Source organism: Ruditapes philippinarum, unplaced genomic scaffold, assembly GCF_026571515.1.
Source record: "Ruditapes philippinarum isolate M1 unplaced genomic scaffold, ASM2657151v2 ctg1609_1_1_1_1, whole genome shotgun sequence".
Lineage (NCBI taxonomy): Eukaryota > Metazoa > Mollusca > Bivalvia > Venerida > Veneridae > Ruditapes > Ruditapes philippinarum.
In genome coordinates, this window is record NW_026866144.1 from 331 (window position 1) to 15,928 (window position 15,598).

Sequence of the window (15,598 nt, forward strand, 5' to 3'; positions counted from 1 at the left end):
CAATAAGAAAAATAACCATATGTTTGTATCTAAAACGTATTATGTTGTAAAGCTTTAAAGTAGATAAGTCTACAACGGGGACATTTATCCATAAATACCCCAGATATTGATAAAAACAATGAAAATGTATCATTTGGATAGTTTTATATATTATTGCTTCAACAAAAAATGTTAATAAATATCTGGAAAAAGTAATAAATAAATAATAAAGTTAAAAGTAAGTTAGTATTAACAAAATTAAAGAGTTCTCTTAGAATTTTTTATGTTTAATAGTTATTTAATCAAATTCTGTAATTTCTACTTAACACGTAACATTTTAAACCGACATACATTTATGCATGAAGATAAAATACTAATCAAAATAAAATGTGAAATATTTGAAGAACATAAAAGTCTACAGCATTCAGAATTCATTATTTTTGGCAAAACTTTTTAAATATCTGTCCCAGGAAAGGACATTGTCTGTGAGCATGAAATACATTGTGCTCACTTTTCACACAATTAAGACAAAACAAACAAAAATAACGTCTAGAAATACCCAAAATACTTATATCTAAATATATAAAACGTATTTTAATATCTATAACTTTATAATAACATTTACGTATCCACTTTTTAAATCAATCTAATTTTAATTTTTCTAAACCGTCTGTTACAAAAATGCAAAAAAATATTTCTTTTTACATTATCACAAAGTATTTTTTATAACTTTTTAAATATATTTACTGCAAAACCAAAATAATATACATGTAACAAGCATTTCAACAATTCATATAAATAACATCTTATTACAAAGTGGGCATAATAAACTTTCATTTATATGCACTTCCCGCAATTCTCGTTTCAGTATATATTTCATAAGTTATCAACAATAAAATCAACACTCATGAATCGTCAATATTGTAAACATTTCTGATTTGATATAATTGTTAATCGTATTCACGTGGCTTGGAATCTATTTGGTCTATGGAGCGTGCATAATTTTTGACGTCATGACATGGACCCATAAATACGTCATCAATGGCGACGGTGGCTTCAAGTTGAGGACGTCCTTTCTCTGCTATGAATAAAGCTCGATACTAAAATAAGAAGTGAGAAAGATATATACAAATTACTATATACAAGTTGTATATTCAAGCTATATATACAAGCGACATTGTTTAGCAATTGTAGTATGTGAACGGATAGGCCGATGTTAAATTAAACAACTGAGCTCCCATGTTCAGGTCATAATATTCACTGCCTCTGAAAGTGTGTACGGCTTGTCACTGACCACTGTTGTTTTAAATCTTGTTGCAGAGAATGAATGAAAGAGCCTTCAAATTATTCTTAATCCAATCAAAATTTTAAGTGTTTGTCTTTTTCTATTGTCTTCCAGTCGCAAAATAATTCATCTGTAGATATTTTGTATACGTGTGTATCTCTCCATATACTAGCAGTTACTATGACATGCCAATATAGTTAATGTAGAACTAAATCCAGAAAATACGTGGAAAGTTATATTTTATTTTACTCATGAGTTACAAAAATGGTATTGCCTGGGGCGAGGAAGGGAAGTTGCGATGCCTTCATCTATATAATAACATTTCTTTATTTCTACACTAGTTGTAGAATAGGTCAATAGCAGCGACACTCCTGCTTGAAAAAAATGTGAAATTAACCAACGATTACAGTGTAACTTACAGAGTATCGATATGCTGGTGTGAATTGGATTGTCGCCCTTGCCCATTTATTTTGTACTGTCGAGGCTGAGTTAGACCACACTTCTCTCCCTTGTATTAACACACGCAACGTCGAGTTTTTGTATTTACCATACATGTTGTAGTAAAACCTGATTTTCAAATAAAACTTGGAATTATATTATACAAAAAAAAAAGAACGAAATTAGAATAGTACAATGCGACATGAAATTGTGAATTATTGCTACGGAAAATGAAATATACATAAAGTAAAGTAACAACTTTTGTATCAAATTGTGTTGGAATTGTACTACTGTTAGTGCATTAGATTGTGGAGTTGCGGAAAAAGTTAACAAGTTTGGAAGCAAAATATCCTTAATTCATTTATCACTAATTTTCTGCCATAGAAAAAAGGAAGATCTAGATATTTATACCATTAGGTACTAAGTACAATATGTTTTATAATGATCAAGGTTGAAAGGAACAAGGTTTAACTGCATGGCTTGCAAACAACAGGTGTCAAATGCCGTGTGGCAGCCGCAAAAAGTTGCCCCGTACTTCACTTCAGTGTTGTTATATTTGTCTGGTCCTTTGGAATCATTGATTCCATGGCATTAAGTTCTGAAGATTGAGTACCGCTCAAGCCGGTGCTTGGGGGTCTGGAGGGATGTTGTACTTTTTTCATTCTTCCACTTTTACAAACTTAATCAAACGGACTCAAGGGATGGCTTTTTCACGATATTTGCAATAATGAATGTGTTTGTGTTAAACTTTTGTATACTCAAAGTATTAGGGAGAAAAGGATGTAGATATTCTTATCCACTTTCAGAGCTCATATCAGCATTACATTTTAATTATGCAAAAAAATAGAACTTTAAAAATGTTTATATAGAAATATTTATATCATATCTTATTTTAAACAATATATATTACATCAAACAACCCGATGCATTGTATTGTAAAGGCGGTGTCAATAGATAAGCTCTATTCAGTTCGCCCACCTCTGATCCTATATACAAATATCTCCCTGCAAATAGAAAGAATAATATGCTAGTTCTAAGTGTATTTCAGGTTGATTGTTAAAGAAAGAATTTCCGTCAGATTATATCAATACATTTCTAGACCCCTACACTTGGCCTCATTCAAGTGTTTTACCTTATTAAATTAAAATACATTTATATTAGTTAAAAACAAGCAGCAAATACATACTTCTTGTAACATAGAAGAAGATACGCTTAAACTCTTTTAGTTATCGAACTTAAAGCATATTGATGTTAGCTCGAGTATGAAACAAGTTTTTGTAAAACTTATATCAATATTTTTAAGTCCCGTTCCTGCAACTTGACAGTACTGTTGACACGTGAGTTCACTTGGTCGTGACCCGAGTACGGTTCGAGCGGTTTAGAATCAGATTTCTTGCATATCAGACTGGCGTTTCCGTTAGTTTTACCCATGCCGGAAATTTCATCTGGCATGGGGGGTTCCAGATGAGTCGCGTGCTGTACAATGGCACGATAAAGATGACGTCATTTTACCGTTATGAATGATTTTGTAATTCATACGCTGTTGTAAGAAAGTAGTTACGGTTGTAATGATATAAATTTTCATTGAAAATAAAGAAAAAGAATTTAAAATATATTGGCATATAGTAGAATATGCAAGAAAAAATATCTGACATATGTTTGCGGTTCGGATCGGAATATCCGTCCCTCGGTCACCCGCCCATGGGCGGTAACTCGGCAAGCCTCGTTACCGCCCAATGGGCGGGTCACCTCGGGACGGATATTCCGATCCGAACCGCAAAATATGACAGATATTATTATTCTTGCATATCAGACTGGCGTTTCCGTTAGTTTTACCCATGCCGGAAATTTCATCTGGCATGGGGGTTCCAGATGAGTCGCGTGCTGTACAATGGCACGATAAAGATGACGTCATTTTACCGTTATGAATGATTTTGTAATTCATACGCTGTTGAATGAAAGTAGTTACGGTTGTAATGATATAAATTTTCATTGAAAATAAAGATAAAGAATTAAAATATAATGGAATATGGTAGAATATGCAAGAAAAAATATCTGACATATGTTTGCGGTTCGGATCGGAATATCCGTCCCTCGGTCACCCGCCCATGAGCGGTAACTCGGCAAGCCTCGTTACCGCCCAATGGGCGGGTCACCTCAGGACAGATATTCCGATCCGAATCGCAAAATATGACAGATATTATTATTCACCTCATCTACTAGACTACTCAACAACTTATATCGATTCCAGGATATTTGCTTTAAGAGAAGGATAATTTTAAACTATTGCCAATTGTTCCTTTTACGGCACGAACAGAAATGACATGTCAGATTTAGTTCGCTTTAAACGATAATTCGTTATAAGCGAGTTCGTCATAAGTGGAGTCGACTGTACAATTTCATGTTACAATTAAGAGATAAGTAAAAATAAGTCATGTAAGTCACGTATTTATCTTCTTAAAATAAAACCTCACCAGATTTGGTTTGGGTAGTGTGATCTGTTGCAGGGCTTATTTTCGGAAAAGTTGTCTCCGGATGTTTTTGCCAATAAATTTGTATCCAGCTACTGGATGGTGAGCTCGAGTCTCCATTTAAGCATGCATCTTTCATGTCACAATAGATAAAATCTGCAGAACCTAACATTTAATATAAATAACAATTACTTCATAGGTATACATACGCTTAACATTGTAAGTTATAATAAAAAATATAATTAATTTGGGTATAAGTAAACGAATGTAAGCTTAACACTACTGCTGTTAAAGTGAATGGGTCTATAATTAAATTGATATTTTTTAGTATCAGACATAACAACATATCACGAAGTGTATTATACATGATCATTTACAAAGCAGATAATGAAGTATTCTAGAACGAAATTATTATTCACCATGTGAAGTTCATAATAAATCACTAAGGACTTTATTTGCCTTTATTCAAGCAATATTTATAAAAAAAAATCCAAATTATAGATTTCTATTGTTTTACCAATATTTGAAAAAAGAAATTACCATTGTAGACCTATGTTACAACCAGTTTTGCAATAAAAACGAGTTTTGCAATAATAAACAAGTAATGCAATATCCACATTAAGCGAATGCAGGTCTTGATTACAATTTAGATTGTAAACGAAAGTAAGCTTATTTACCACAACCAAAGTAAACGGATGTATCCTTAGCTTACACAACTTTTGGGAAACTAATACTTTTACAAGCTTACATAACATTCCTACTGGTACACGAATGCCAGCTGAGTTAAAGATCATGAATGTTGTAATTAATGTTGTTACCGCACTTAAGAGAAATTTTATATATGTTTATAATTATGCTTCTAAAACAATTTTCAAACATCGAAGAATATGTAAAATATGTACTGCAAATGTTTGTCAACATTATATGTAATCATTAAAATATATGCATTCATTTCTTATTGAAAAGTTTGACGTAAATGAATTTCTTATTACCCCGCTTTAATAACATAAACTGTAAATTCGGTAATAATTTACAAATTGTGCTTTTTGGAACTATATTGATAAATCTTCATTTGTACATAATATTTATGATATAAAACCATAAAAAATTGTGTTACAGGATCTTTAACACAAGTGCTGGTGTAAACAAATTCGAGCTGATACAACGAATGCAAGCTTAGTTTACACAACTTCTGGTAAAAGATGGCAGTTTAGACTTTTATATTCATGTTTTATTATTATTATTTAAAGTTTGATATAGTCTATAGCATTGATATGACTATAGACATATACAATACAATAATAATCATTTAATAAAGAATGTCTTGCATTTTAAAAGTAATGTACCTACTTATTATGCAGTATGGCTTTGCACCGGACCAAATTCCTCCAGACATGCACGTACTTTGGTCTCCTCCAATGAGAGTTCTGCCAGATTTACAGGTAAACTTTACAGCCTCGCCGTTATAATATGTGCTTTTCCTTGGACTTACATCCACGTACTCGAAGTCCGGTAGTGGACACGTGGATTGTATTGGCATTATATCTATGTGAGACGATCCATCTGTTTTGTACAATAAATGCGGAATACAATTCACTCAAATAAACAACAAAAGTTTTTTGTTGTTGCTTTATTCAAATTTTGCAATGATATATTTTCATTTTACTGACAATTAGGATCATCTAGGTCATTTCAAGGATAGTTTGTTTGGGTAAAACATGGGGAATTCGAACTTTTAACCCCAAAATAACGGTAGGTATTACTGTCTTCTTCTCAGTCAGTTTGGAAGTTTTTACGTAATACAAGATTATAATACAAATAATTACGACATTCTTAGTTCGAAGACCCAATAAACTCAAAATTCAGTCTATTTAGTTTCAGCATAGTTCTAAATAGCATGTCAAATGTTATATTTTTTGTTATACTGTAGTACGATGTATACTCATATCCTATAATTCCTAAATGTTTATCCATTGGCGACATCAAGCAAAGAAGGATTAGTCATTTTAAAATATTATATATAAAAATTATAAATTATTATAATAAATTTAAGGCAGTTATGTGGAAATATTACACTACTTACCACTACAATGGTAAAGCCATTTTATCCTTTTGATATCTAATTCACTCAATGTTTTTCCTTGACCAAGTTTGTTTCTATCAACATAAGAATGGGCAGCGTTTGGAACTATGGTATCCCAATACGAAGGCAATTTAGAGAACTGGTTGCGCTTGTAATGTAGTAGTGAGAAATAGTCATATTTCACCGCTGATTCCACTCCAGTTGAGTCGCTTCGTATCTTAAAGTTAGACTCTTCTCCTAAAAAATATTATATAACATACATAAAATAAACATTTTAGCTTGCTATCGTATTCACACTGAACAATCAAAAGACCAGACGACAGTTCAATACACCGACAACAATGATACTTCATGTATATATATCTGTACATAAAATATCATGACTGCCAAATGAAAAAAACATTGTGTTGTCGCAGGGATGGTTAATAGAGTAACCGGATACTATCACCACCTTGAGTGAACTCCTATCTCCCTACCCCAAGTCCCTGCTATAAGATCCTTTCAGCGCTTTGATACCATTCATGCTCACAGTCATACAATTAAATACATAGCACCGAAAATTGCCGGTAACTTGAAATTTGACAAATTTTGATCCATGTAAAGACTGAATCGCAAAATGAAGGCAAAAGTGAATAGAAAATGCGATAACATAAGTAGAAACTAAACAATCAGTGACCTTACCGCCACCAAAATTCCCGCCTCTATCTATTTTATATCCAAGTTACAAGAAGAGATACTTAACGGACGTTCTTTTTGTCGCTTATTGCTTCCAATACTTTAATCGGAATACTTTTATTTTTATCGTAGATCAAGGGACCATATATAAAATGAAAACAATACGTACCGTCTATTATATTGTTATATTTTATATCAACATAGTTATCTCTGTCGGTCCTGCTATGCTCGTGCCAAAACCCCAACGCATGTAAAAGCTCGTGTAAAATGATTTGCTCTGTGAAACAACCCGGGCCGAGATTTAAAATTTGTCCGCCGGTCTTACGGCCTACAGAGCTGTAGCATCTGAAAGTAAAGCAATAAAATGAATAATCTTTAACAGAATCAATCTTGTTGTACATTTCCTTTGCAATAAGAGTAATTAGTATGTTCCTTTTCAAACTGAAATTTTTACTATACTACTACCAAAAAGTACAAGAAAGGGACACTTTATAACATTTCAAAAGTAGACATTGAGTATAAACACGTATTCATGATGAAAAATGGTTCAATACGGTTTACCTCCCTTTAACTATTTCTTTCGTTTAGATATGTATTGTGAACTGTTACAGAGCCATGCAAAAATAATTAAAATCTAAGTAAAGCTCTGTGATTCAAGTCCGACATATCTAGCTACCACCAATTTTATTCACTTTCTTGAATAAGAATTGTTCCATATAAAATAAATGTGTACATGTATGTTAAAGTATCAAGATGTATTTATTACTAGTACTGAACATTTTATATTTTAAGCTGTTGGACCTGAATGGAATTACTTTAAAGATTTATTTCTTTTGCTTAATATTACAAATTTCAGAACCATTCTTGAATAAGCAATGCAATATGTCTGCTACAGAAGTTGTCCAAATTGACATGTAATTCAGTGAATGGAATTCTCCAACTTTGTATTATCGGCGCATCGCTAACACCGACTTATTTGGGATATTTCGTAATGTGCGGTCATGCGTGTTTTGAATATGAACATCTTGAAACAGTTTAACAAAAATGTAATATTTACGTTAAATCTGTCTGCTTTACACAATATGTAAATAATCGAGTTAACAACAATTTGTAACTAAATGCATACATAGTAAGAACATTCAGTACGTCGATAGTATATAGCGTTCCAGGCTATTTTGCAAATATTACTTACCTTATGTTTCAAATTCAAAAGATAACAGTCAAAAGTTAAATATAATTATTTTAACATAGAGTTCTTGTTGGTTGTTTACTTTTATAAAAAAAATGCCAATAAATGGCTTGAAATGAGCCGCGTCACGACAAAACCAACATAGTGCATTTGCGATCAGCATGGCACCAGACCAGCCTGCGTATCCGCGCAGTCTGATCAGGATCCATGCTGTTCGCTATCAGTTTCTCTACTTGTAATATGGTTGGTAAGCGAACAGCATGGATCCTGATCAGACTGCGCGAATGCGCAGGCTGGTCTGGATCCATGCTAGTCGCAAACGCACTATGTTGGTTTTGTCGTGACGCGGCTCAAATATACTTACTCGGAATCTACAGCAGTTATATTTATATAATCATAACTGCTAGATGCTCTGGGAAAGAAGTCTATACAAGAGTTTGTCAGAGTTTCAATCGTTTGCATAGCATTCACTAAAGATACAACAGCGCTTTTGTTTCTTGCTGAAAATATGTAAAGTTGTATTATTTATCAAAATGTATAATGTGCAATTATTGCTTTAATTCAAAAGTCATACATTCGTAAAAGAACAAGATAATTGATAATGATAGCTAGAGATTATTTAGACATTTCTTAGTGTTAATGACAGTGCTAGAAAATAATCGAAAAATTTCAAACCAAAATCAGGAACTTTTGTACAATTATAATCATTCATTTCTCCTAAGAAGCATGTGAAACAAATTGCTTATACATGTAATATACAGTTACTCATTGGCCAATTACATAAACCATCCTTTCCTCTTTTTTCTTGTTGGCAATAAGTGCAGTTGTACAGAGATTTAGTATTGTTTATGGAAGTCAAATTACTACTTTGTTTACATATTGCTATTATTATGACATATAATTCACATTCAGTGCTACTTTCTGAATGTGTTAAGTATTTGACATGTTCAAAAATTATTATTTAAATGCAATTCAACTCGTGTTTTCTCTTTCTTAGAGAGAAAAAAGTAAAATTTGTGGATAAATGTGCCTTTAACAATGTGTGAGGAAATAAAACATATGTTGCTTGTTGCTGTTTGTCGATATCTAAAACACATGCACTAACTTAATATTTACAACAGAGATCTTGTCATTAGAAACGGTAAAATGAATTCTTACTTATACTTTGGTCCAGAATATATGGGATTTTTCCATTTAACCAAGTATTTGTATTTATTGTGACCGCTGTCATCATCGTTTGAATCAATGGCTACAAAACAAAACATTTAATAATTCTTGTAAGGTATGTAAGAAATGTGAAAGCAATATGTGATTAATTTAACAAAATTGATAAATACAGAATCCCTAAAGAAAGCCCAACACGGCAAAATTTAAAATGTTGCAGGCTCGATTTGATTGAGCCTGTTCATGGACGGTACTGGAAAGTGCAAGTTACCGTCCACGCCCCCTAGCACCGGCTTAAGCAGAATTCAACATTTAAACATGAAATAGTAAAATTTTGAATTTAGAAACATCCGCAGATGTGTTCATACGGCGGTTATCATGGAACCTTCAATGTGACACTTCCATGCCATTCCATGAAAAGCGGCGTATGGTCCCCAGGTTATAAAAAGCGTGTGCCCAACAAGTTACACATTTCAAATTAATATGGTCTTTTTCTACAATATAACTTAGAAAAATATTTTTCTTTAAAGTGACATTATGCCCATCCAAGGGTATATAGTGAGTGAACAGATGAATATCAAAATAAGTTTTCATTTTGCCATAATTCCTTTTAATTTAATAATTCAGCTCCAATAAACAATAAAAAGTGCACAGATCCAAATAAAATTTCTGTGAATATCTATTAGAATTTACCTCTAACGCTCAGTTTATAAAAAGAGTGGGGCAGTCTTTTTATATTTTAGGCAGATTTATAATTTTATCCCAAATATTTTCCAATATCAACTGTTGGTCAAACACCATTTAAACAGTTAATCTTTTGAAATATAAAATCAATTCAGCTTAACTTGAGTATGGAAATATGAGCATAAATTGCATAATGTCACTTTAAGCATCGGATTTCTATCGTATTGTTCTTCATTAAGTTTTGGAAAACAAGGTTATTTCAATACAAATTCTACTGAAATACATTAAAATCATACAACATTTCAGATATTGAATTCGTCTTAGACTCGTATATCATTTCGTTATTTTTGTCACTTTCCGTGTTATATAAAAAAAATCAAGCAAGCATGGTGTGTGACCAAGAGTAATAGAAAATCCTGGCTACATAAACGCTTTTAAAATTTAACAGAAGATAAAAAAAAAGATAAGAAAGTTGATGAATTTTAACGAATGTTTATAAAGGTTGATGAAAACTTCTTGAAAATTCTCACTTATACGATGTGCAATACAATATGAAGAAATGATAAATTATCAAGTACCTGATTCTCGTGAATATCCCATTCCACAAGCGTTGGTCTCCCTGGAACGAATACAAATAAACAACATAAAAGGTAATTTCACCAACCTTGTTAGAGTGACTTATTAAAGCAGTTTTTGAATAAAACCTATGATCTACTGCAAACTGACACGATTAACTTTGTGTTTTAAAAAACAAAAACATTCACATGTTCACATTCATCAGCGTTACACTTCAGGACCAATTTAAAATTTCTTTAAAGCAAGCTCATATGTATTATTTTATTATTTTTTTTACTAGCAAGCAATTTTTTGTTAGATTTGGTAACGGGTCTGTGATGCTTTAATGTCTTATACAAACATGATTTTTTATTGCTGGCAATTGCTTATTAAAAGTTTAGATATCGTTTAATTGGGATAAAATTAATTATGTCCAAGGCATTGGAAAAAATCATTACGGACGTGTCAGCTCTGCCTATATATAAATAAGATACATGGTGTCGGATTCCTGGTACAATACGAAATAGAGACCTTTCACAGTATAAAACGAGTACTACTAATGCATGCCTACTAAACAGTGGCCTCTTTTACATTTTGGTGATCTGTTCAAATGAGAGTCCTCGGTACTTCCGTTGTTGGCTTTCAGTGCTTGATAGTAAAACAAAAGCCTTGATAATGAGTTAATAAAGTTAAAAAAAGGCCATAATTCTGTCAAAATATATGTAAGAGTTATGGGTCGTGGGCAGTCACCTCCAATTATGCTGTCATATAAGTGTGTAAAGTAACTCATTCAGTACCTATTTAGTATACCAACTTGCAGGTCAATACATTGACATGATTATTTATTTATTTATTTTATTTTATTTTATTTTATTTTATTTTATTTTATTTTATTTTATTTTATTTTATTTTATTTTATTTTATTTTATTTTATTTTATTTTATTTTATTTATTTTTATTTTTTTATCTATTTGATGATAATTTTATGCTAGTGTACGGAAATTGACCAATAATTCATAATGACAAATGTTTAGGATAACTTATAAAAACAGTCTAAAATATAAAAAAAAGACTGCCCCACTCTTTTTATCACTTAAGCGTTACATGAAATATTCGGAGGAATATTGATATAAAATTAAGTGTGAAACATAGATTCTACTTTAATGTTTATTTTATGAAATATAATATAAAATCCAAAAGCACGAAGAGTTACGCATTATATTTATCTTATGGAATATAATATAAAATTCAAAAGCACGAAGAGTTACACATTAAAAAACGAGTAAATTTACCACACAGAGTTGTGTAGATTACCAGACATATTGTGAAGTATTTATCAACTTGTGTTTCAATCAAAAACATTTTTAATATTTTTAACTTTTAATGTTAAGCAAAGAAGGACCTGACATTTGAGCCGTGTCACGACAAAACCAACATAATGGGTTTGCGATCAGCATGGATCCAGACCAGCCTGCGCATCTGCGCAGTCTGATCAGGATCCATGCTGTTCGCTTACAAACCCTATAACAAGTAGAGAAACTGATAGCGAACAGCATGGATCCTGATCAGACTGCGCGGATGCGCAGGCTGGTCTGGATCCATGCTGGTCGCAAACCCATTATGTTGGTTTTGTCATGACACGGCTTATTTGTAGCTTGTTTGTATGCCTATAGTTATATGACAGAGTTGAAAAGAATTTCTATAGACAAAATATTCACCAATAAAAATTAGGGATTCTAACAAAAAAGTATAAATAGAGTTATTTTATCTTTATACTATTTTTTTGGAATTAAGCGCAAAATTTAAAAATAAGGTACATCATAAACTTGTGAATTTAAACTTTATCAAAACCAAGACACAAACTCGCTTGTCCAAGTCTCGTTAATGTCAAGCTATCTCTTCCTATGTAACAGTGCAGGTATATTATAAAACTATAAGATATACTAACCTTCTATGCAATTTAACAGAATCACTGTTATCCATATAAAAATACTACTTTTTTGTTTTGCGTAAAGTTCCATGTCTGTGTCTTTACATTTGGAATATAACGGTTTCCCTTTATTATTACTTAATTACTTTTTAAAATCACATTATCTTTGTATTATCACTTTCAGGTTTTCTCATCTGTGAGTTATAATCAATTCAGTTTTTTTTCAACTTTGTAATTTCAAATTATATAATTTTCCATAATTTTGTCTGTGATTTATTTCTTCTTTTTTGTGTTATTGTTATTGTTATTGACTCTTCTCTTTTCCGCAGATTAAATTAAATAATAGATGTTTTTTTAAATTGTAGATATTTTTTTAATATAAATAATGATATTTTTCAACAAAACTGCATAAGTATTATTTCATATGTATTCTCTAAGAAATACTCAGTCTAATTTGGTTGCTTCCTTTAACTTATATGTTTTATATATTCGCATTAAACATTTGCCTTACTTTGTTAAGCATGTTACGTAGCCAAACAAAAGCAGATACGACACTGTCAATCAAGATAGACCGACATAAGTGCCTTTTTGTAAATACCACCCGCCCTCTTTCTATTCAACCACCCATACAATTGATGCGGGCAATGTGTTTAGATACCTTCGACATTAATTAGTAGCTAAATCAATCACCCGCCTCCCTTAGGCACGTCGTGTGACATTTCACAACTTCAATGTTTGTCTGCCCGTCTTAAGAGGTTCCTTTTTTCTTTCGGACATTTTTACTTATAAATATAAGGATATAGAAATTCTAAAACCGGCTAATATTACGGAGAACAAATTAAAAGATGCTTGCTTTGAAAAACCGAACCTTTGATGTGTTTTTAGAAGCATTTATAGATCAAGGTATATAAAAGATAAGTGTTTATATAGACTAAGCGCCCATTTTTAAAAGGCGTTTTAAGCAATATTTGTTGATGATAATTGGAAACGAAAACTGGAATGTGATGTTGATTTTCTTAAACCAAATCTAGACAGTAAATAAGAGCTATTTGTGTTGTTGTTGTGACTCTTGCTGCTGCAGATGGTGATGATGATGGTGATGATGATGATGATGATGGTGGTGGTGGTGATGATGATGACTTTTGTGAATATGTAATATTGATAACATAGTATATGCATATTTACAAACTTAAGATATTTCTATAGTTCGTATATATTCCATATCAACAACAGCAATTATGATGTCAGGTATATTCTATCTCATGAGTTAGTTACATGCGCATATTTATGAACTGACATGAAGCTTGCAAATCTATGTTTCTACGATAATTGACAAGTATCAAACAACATCCAGATGATTGCTCTTAAAGCTCCTAACCTATTGGATTGTACAGATTCCTTTTTCGGAACTGTTCGTTAACGGTTTAAAGCACCGATGTACAGGAATGTATGGCTCGTTAACAGGCCAAATGTCTTATAATGGTGACAAAGCCTTAATCATTATCTGTTCTAGCAAAATGAATATGAAATCTGAAACAATATGTGCAAGAAAATAAATATTACGGAAATATTTGTTATAATTTGTAATAGTTATATAATTTACCTAACCTATCTTTTTTCAACTTAGCGAAATTAAATTTTATTAAAAGAATTTTATGCAACACCTATTTGATATACCCTGTACTAAAACTTTTCAATACAAAATCTGCTTAGTCATTCATTCTATGGAGTATCAAATTCTGTTTTTAAGACATTTGGCCTGTTGACGAACCATTATTGGACAGTTTGTAGTCAAAGTGTTAAGATTTTCCTTAGCGTCATCTTCAGGGGTGTTGACAAGTAGATGACAGCAACTTGACCTCTTGGTTGTTACTGAAAGAATACTTGTAACGCTGTTTCATGCTACTCCTGTAATAATAAGTGTACACATTGTATAGTTAAGCTGAGTATCATTGACTTAGACCTTAATTTGAATGTTATTACCGTTTATTGTAATATCGTCCGCGTCCCAGTTTGTCTCGCAATCGCATCTCCTCGGCTCTTTCCGTCAAACTTCGGATAAGAACTATTATGAATAATAGCCAAGATGCTGCGATTGTTTGTCTCGCTGTCTCAAAATATTCGGTAGGGAATGAAAAGTTATCGTAACAGGCATCAGTTTTTCTTGTTTATTTTAATTATAATCAATATCAAAAATTATTAAATGGCATGTAATTATCATATGTAATTATCATATAATCAAAAGAACATTGTAATTCTTTTAAATTCAAATTTAAAAAGTGAGTGCATATTCAATTCAAGAATGAATGAATAAAAAAAATTGCATAAGAAGTACAACTCTGAGTCGATATAAATTTAATTAAAAGCATTTTTCCAGCTTAAATTCGAATTTTGTTGTACGAATATATTGTATCCTGAGAACAAAGATTATGGAACATCAGTATATTCTACAGTGTGGTGAAGTGAAGCTAAGCAATTTTGAAATGTTTATACTTATATAACATTTATTCAGTTATATAGATAAAGATAAAAACAGAATTCCTTAAAAAAAATCCAACACGTCAAAATTGATAATGTAGCAGACTCAATTTAATTGAGCATTTTCATAGACGGTAGAAGTAACTGCAAGCTACCTTCCTCGCCCCCCCCCCCAGCACCGGCTTAAGCAGAATGCATTTTTAGGTACTATGTTAACCTTAAAGTTTCTTAAATGAAGAAATGAAAATTGTAATGGACAGTCTACTACCTTCTTATATCCTTAAAATTTTAATATATACTATCTTTATAGTGGTGATATTATTGTTGTGGTTACTGCCGAATCTTTTGGAAAATGCAAATCAAAACATAAATATTTTTCAGAGGTGTTGTTTGTTTGTTGTTGTTGTTGTTTTTGTTTGTTTGGGGTTGTTTTTGTTTGTTTGTGTTTTTTCAGTATTTTTTTTCAATAATAGTATTTTGTGAAGCTCGGTACTAAAAATACTGGAATCTCATATTTTAATGAAACACCTTTAAAGGGCGTTTATTTAAGTTTGTCAATGAAGCTCTACGAGCGGTGCATCGTCATACACAATTAAAATTTGTTTGCTTTTGAAGTAAAGTGGTCCATAATGGACGATCTGTTACCATAAATAATAATGTTGATAGT

General features: G+C 31.7%; 1 protein-coding gene across 1 annotated transcript; it reads right to left on the reverse strand.

Annotated features, from left to right (window-relative positions):
* Positions 1-303: 303 nt before the first annotated feature.
* On the reverse strand, positions 304-12,934 carry LOC132731470 (uncharacterized). The gene is made up of 11 exons (XM_060717663.1): positions 12,472-12,934; positions 10,547-10,587; positions 9,279-9,369; positions 8,485-8,620; positions 7,101-7,276; positions 6,257-6,493; positions 5,524-5,736; positions 4,177-4,338; positions 2,613-2,706; positions 1,684-1,831; positions 304-1,079 (listed from the first exon to the last, which is right to left on the reverse strand). Exons 1-11 carry the CDS (start codon positions 12,542-12,544, stop codon positions 930-932), a joined length of 1,521 nt encoding a protein of 506 aa, XP_060573646.1. The 5' UTR covers positions 12,545-12,934; the 3' UTR covers positions 304-929.
* Positions 12,935-15,598: the final 2,664 nt, after the last annotated feature.

Coding starts and splice junctions, on each gene's coding strand:
- LOC132731470 (XM_060717663.1), bottom strand. CDS start 12,544: ATGGAACTTTACGCAAAACAAAAAAGTAGTATTTTTATATGGATAACA. Junction 8,621..9,278: donor TATTCTGGACCAAAGTATAA/GTAAGAATTCAT, acceptor ACATATTTTCAG/CAAGAAACAAAAGCGCTGTT. Junction 6,494..7,100: donor ATATAACAATATAATAGACG/GTACGTATTGTT, acceptor AATATTTTTTAG/GAGAAGAGTCTAACTTTAAG.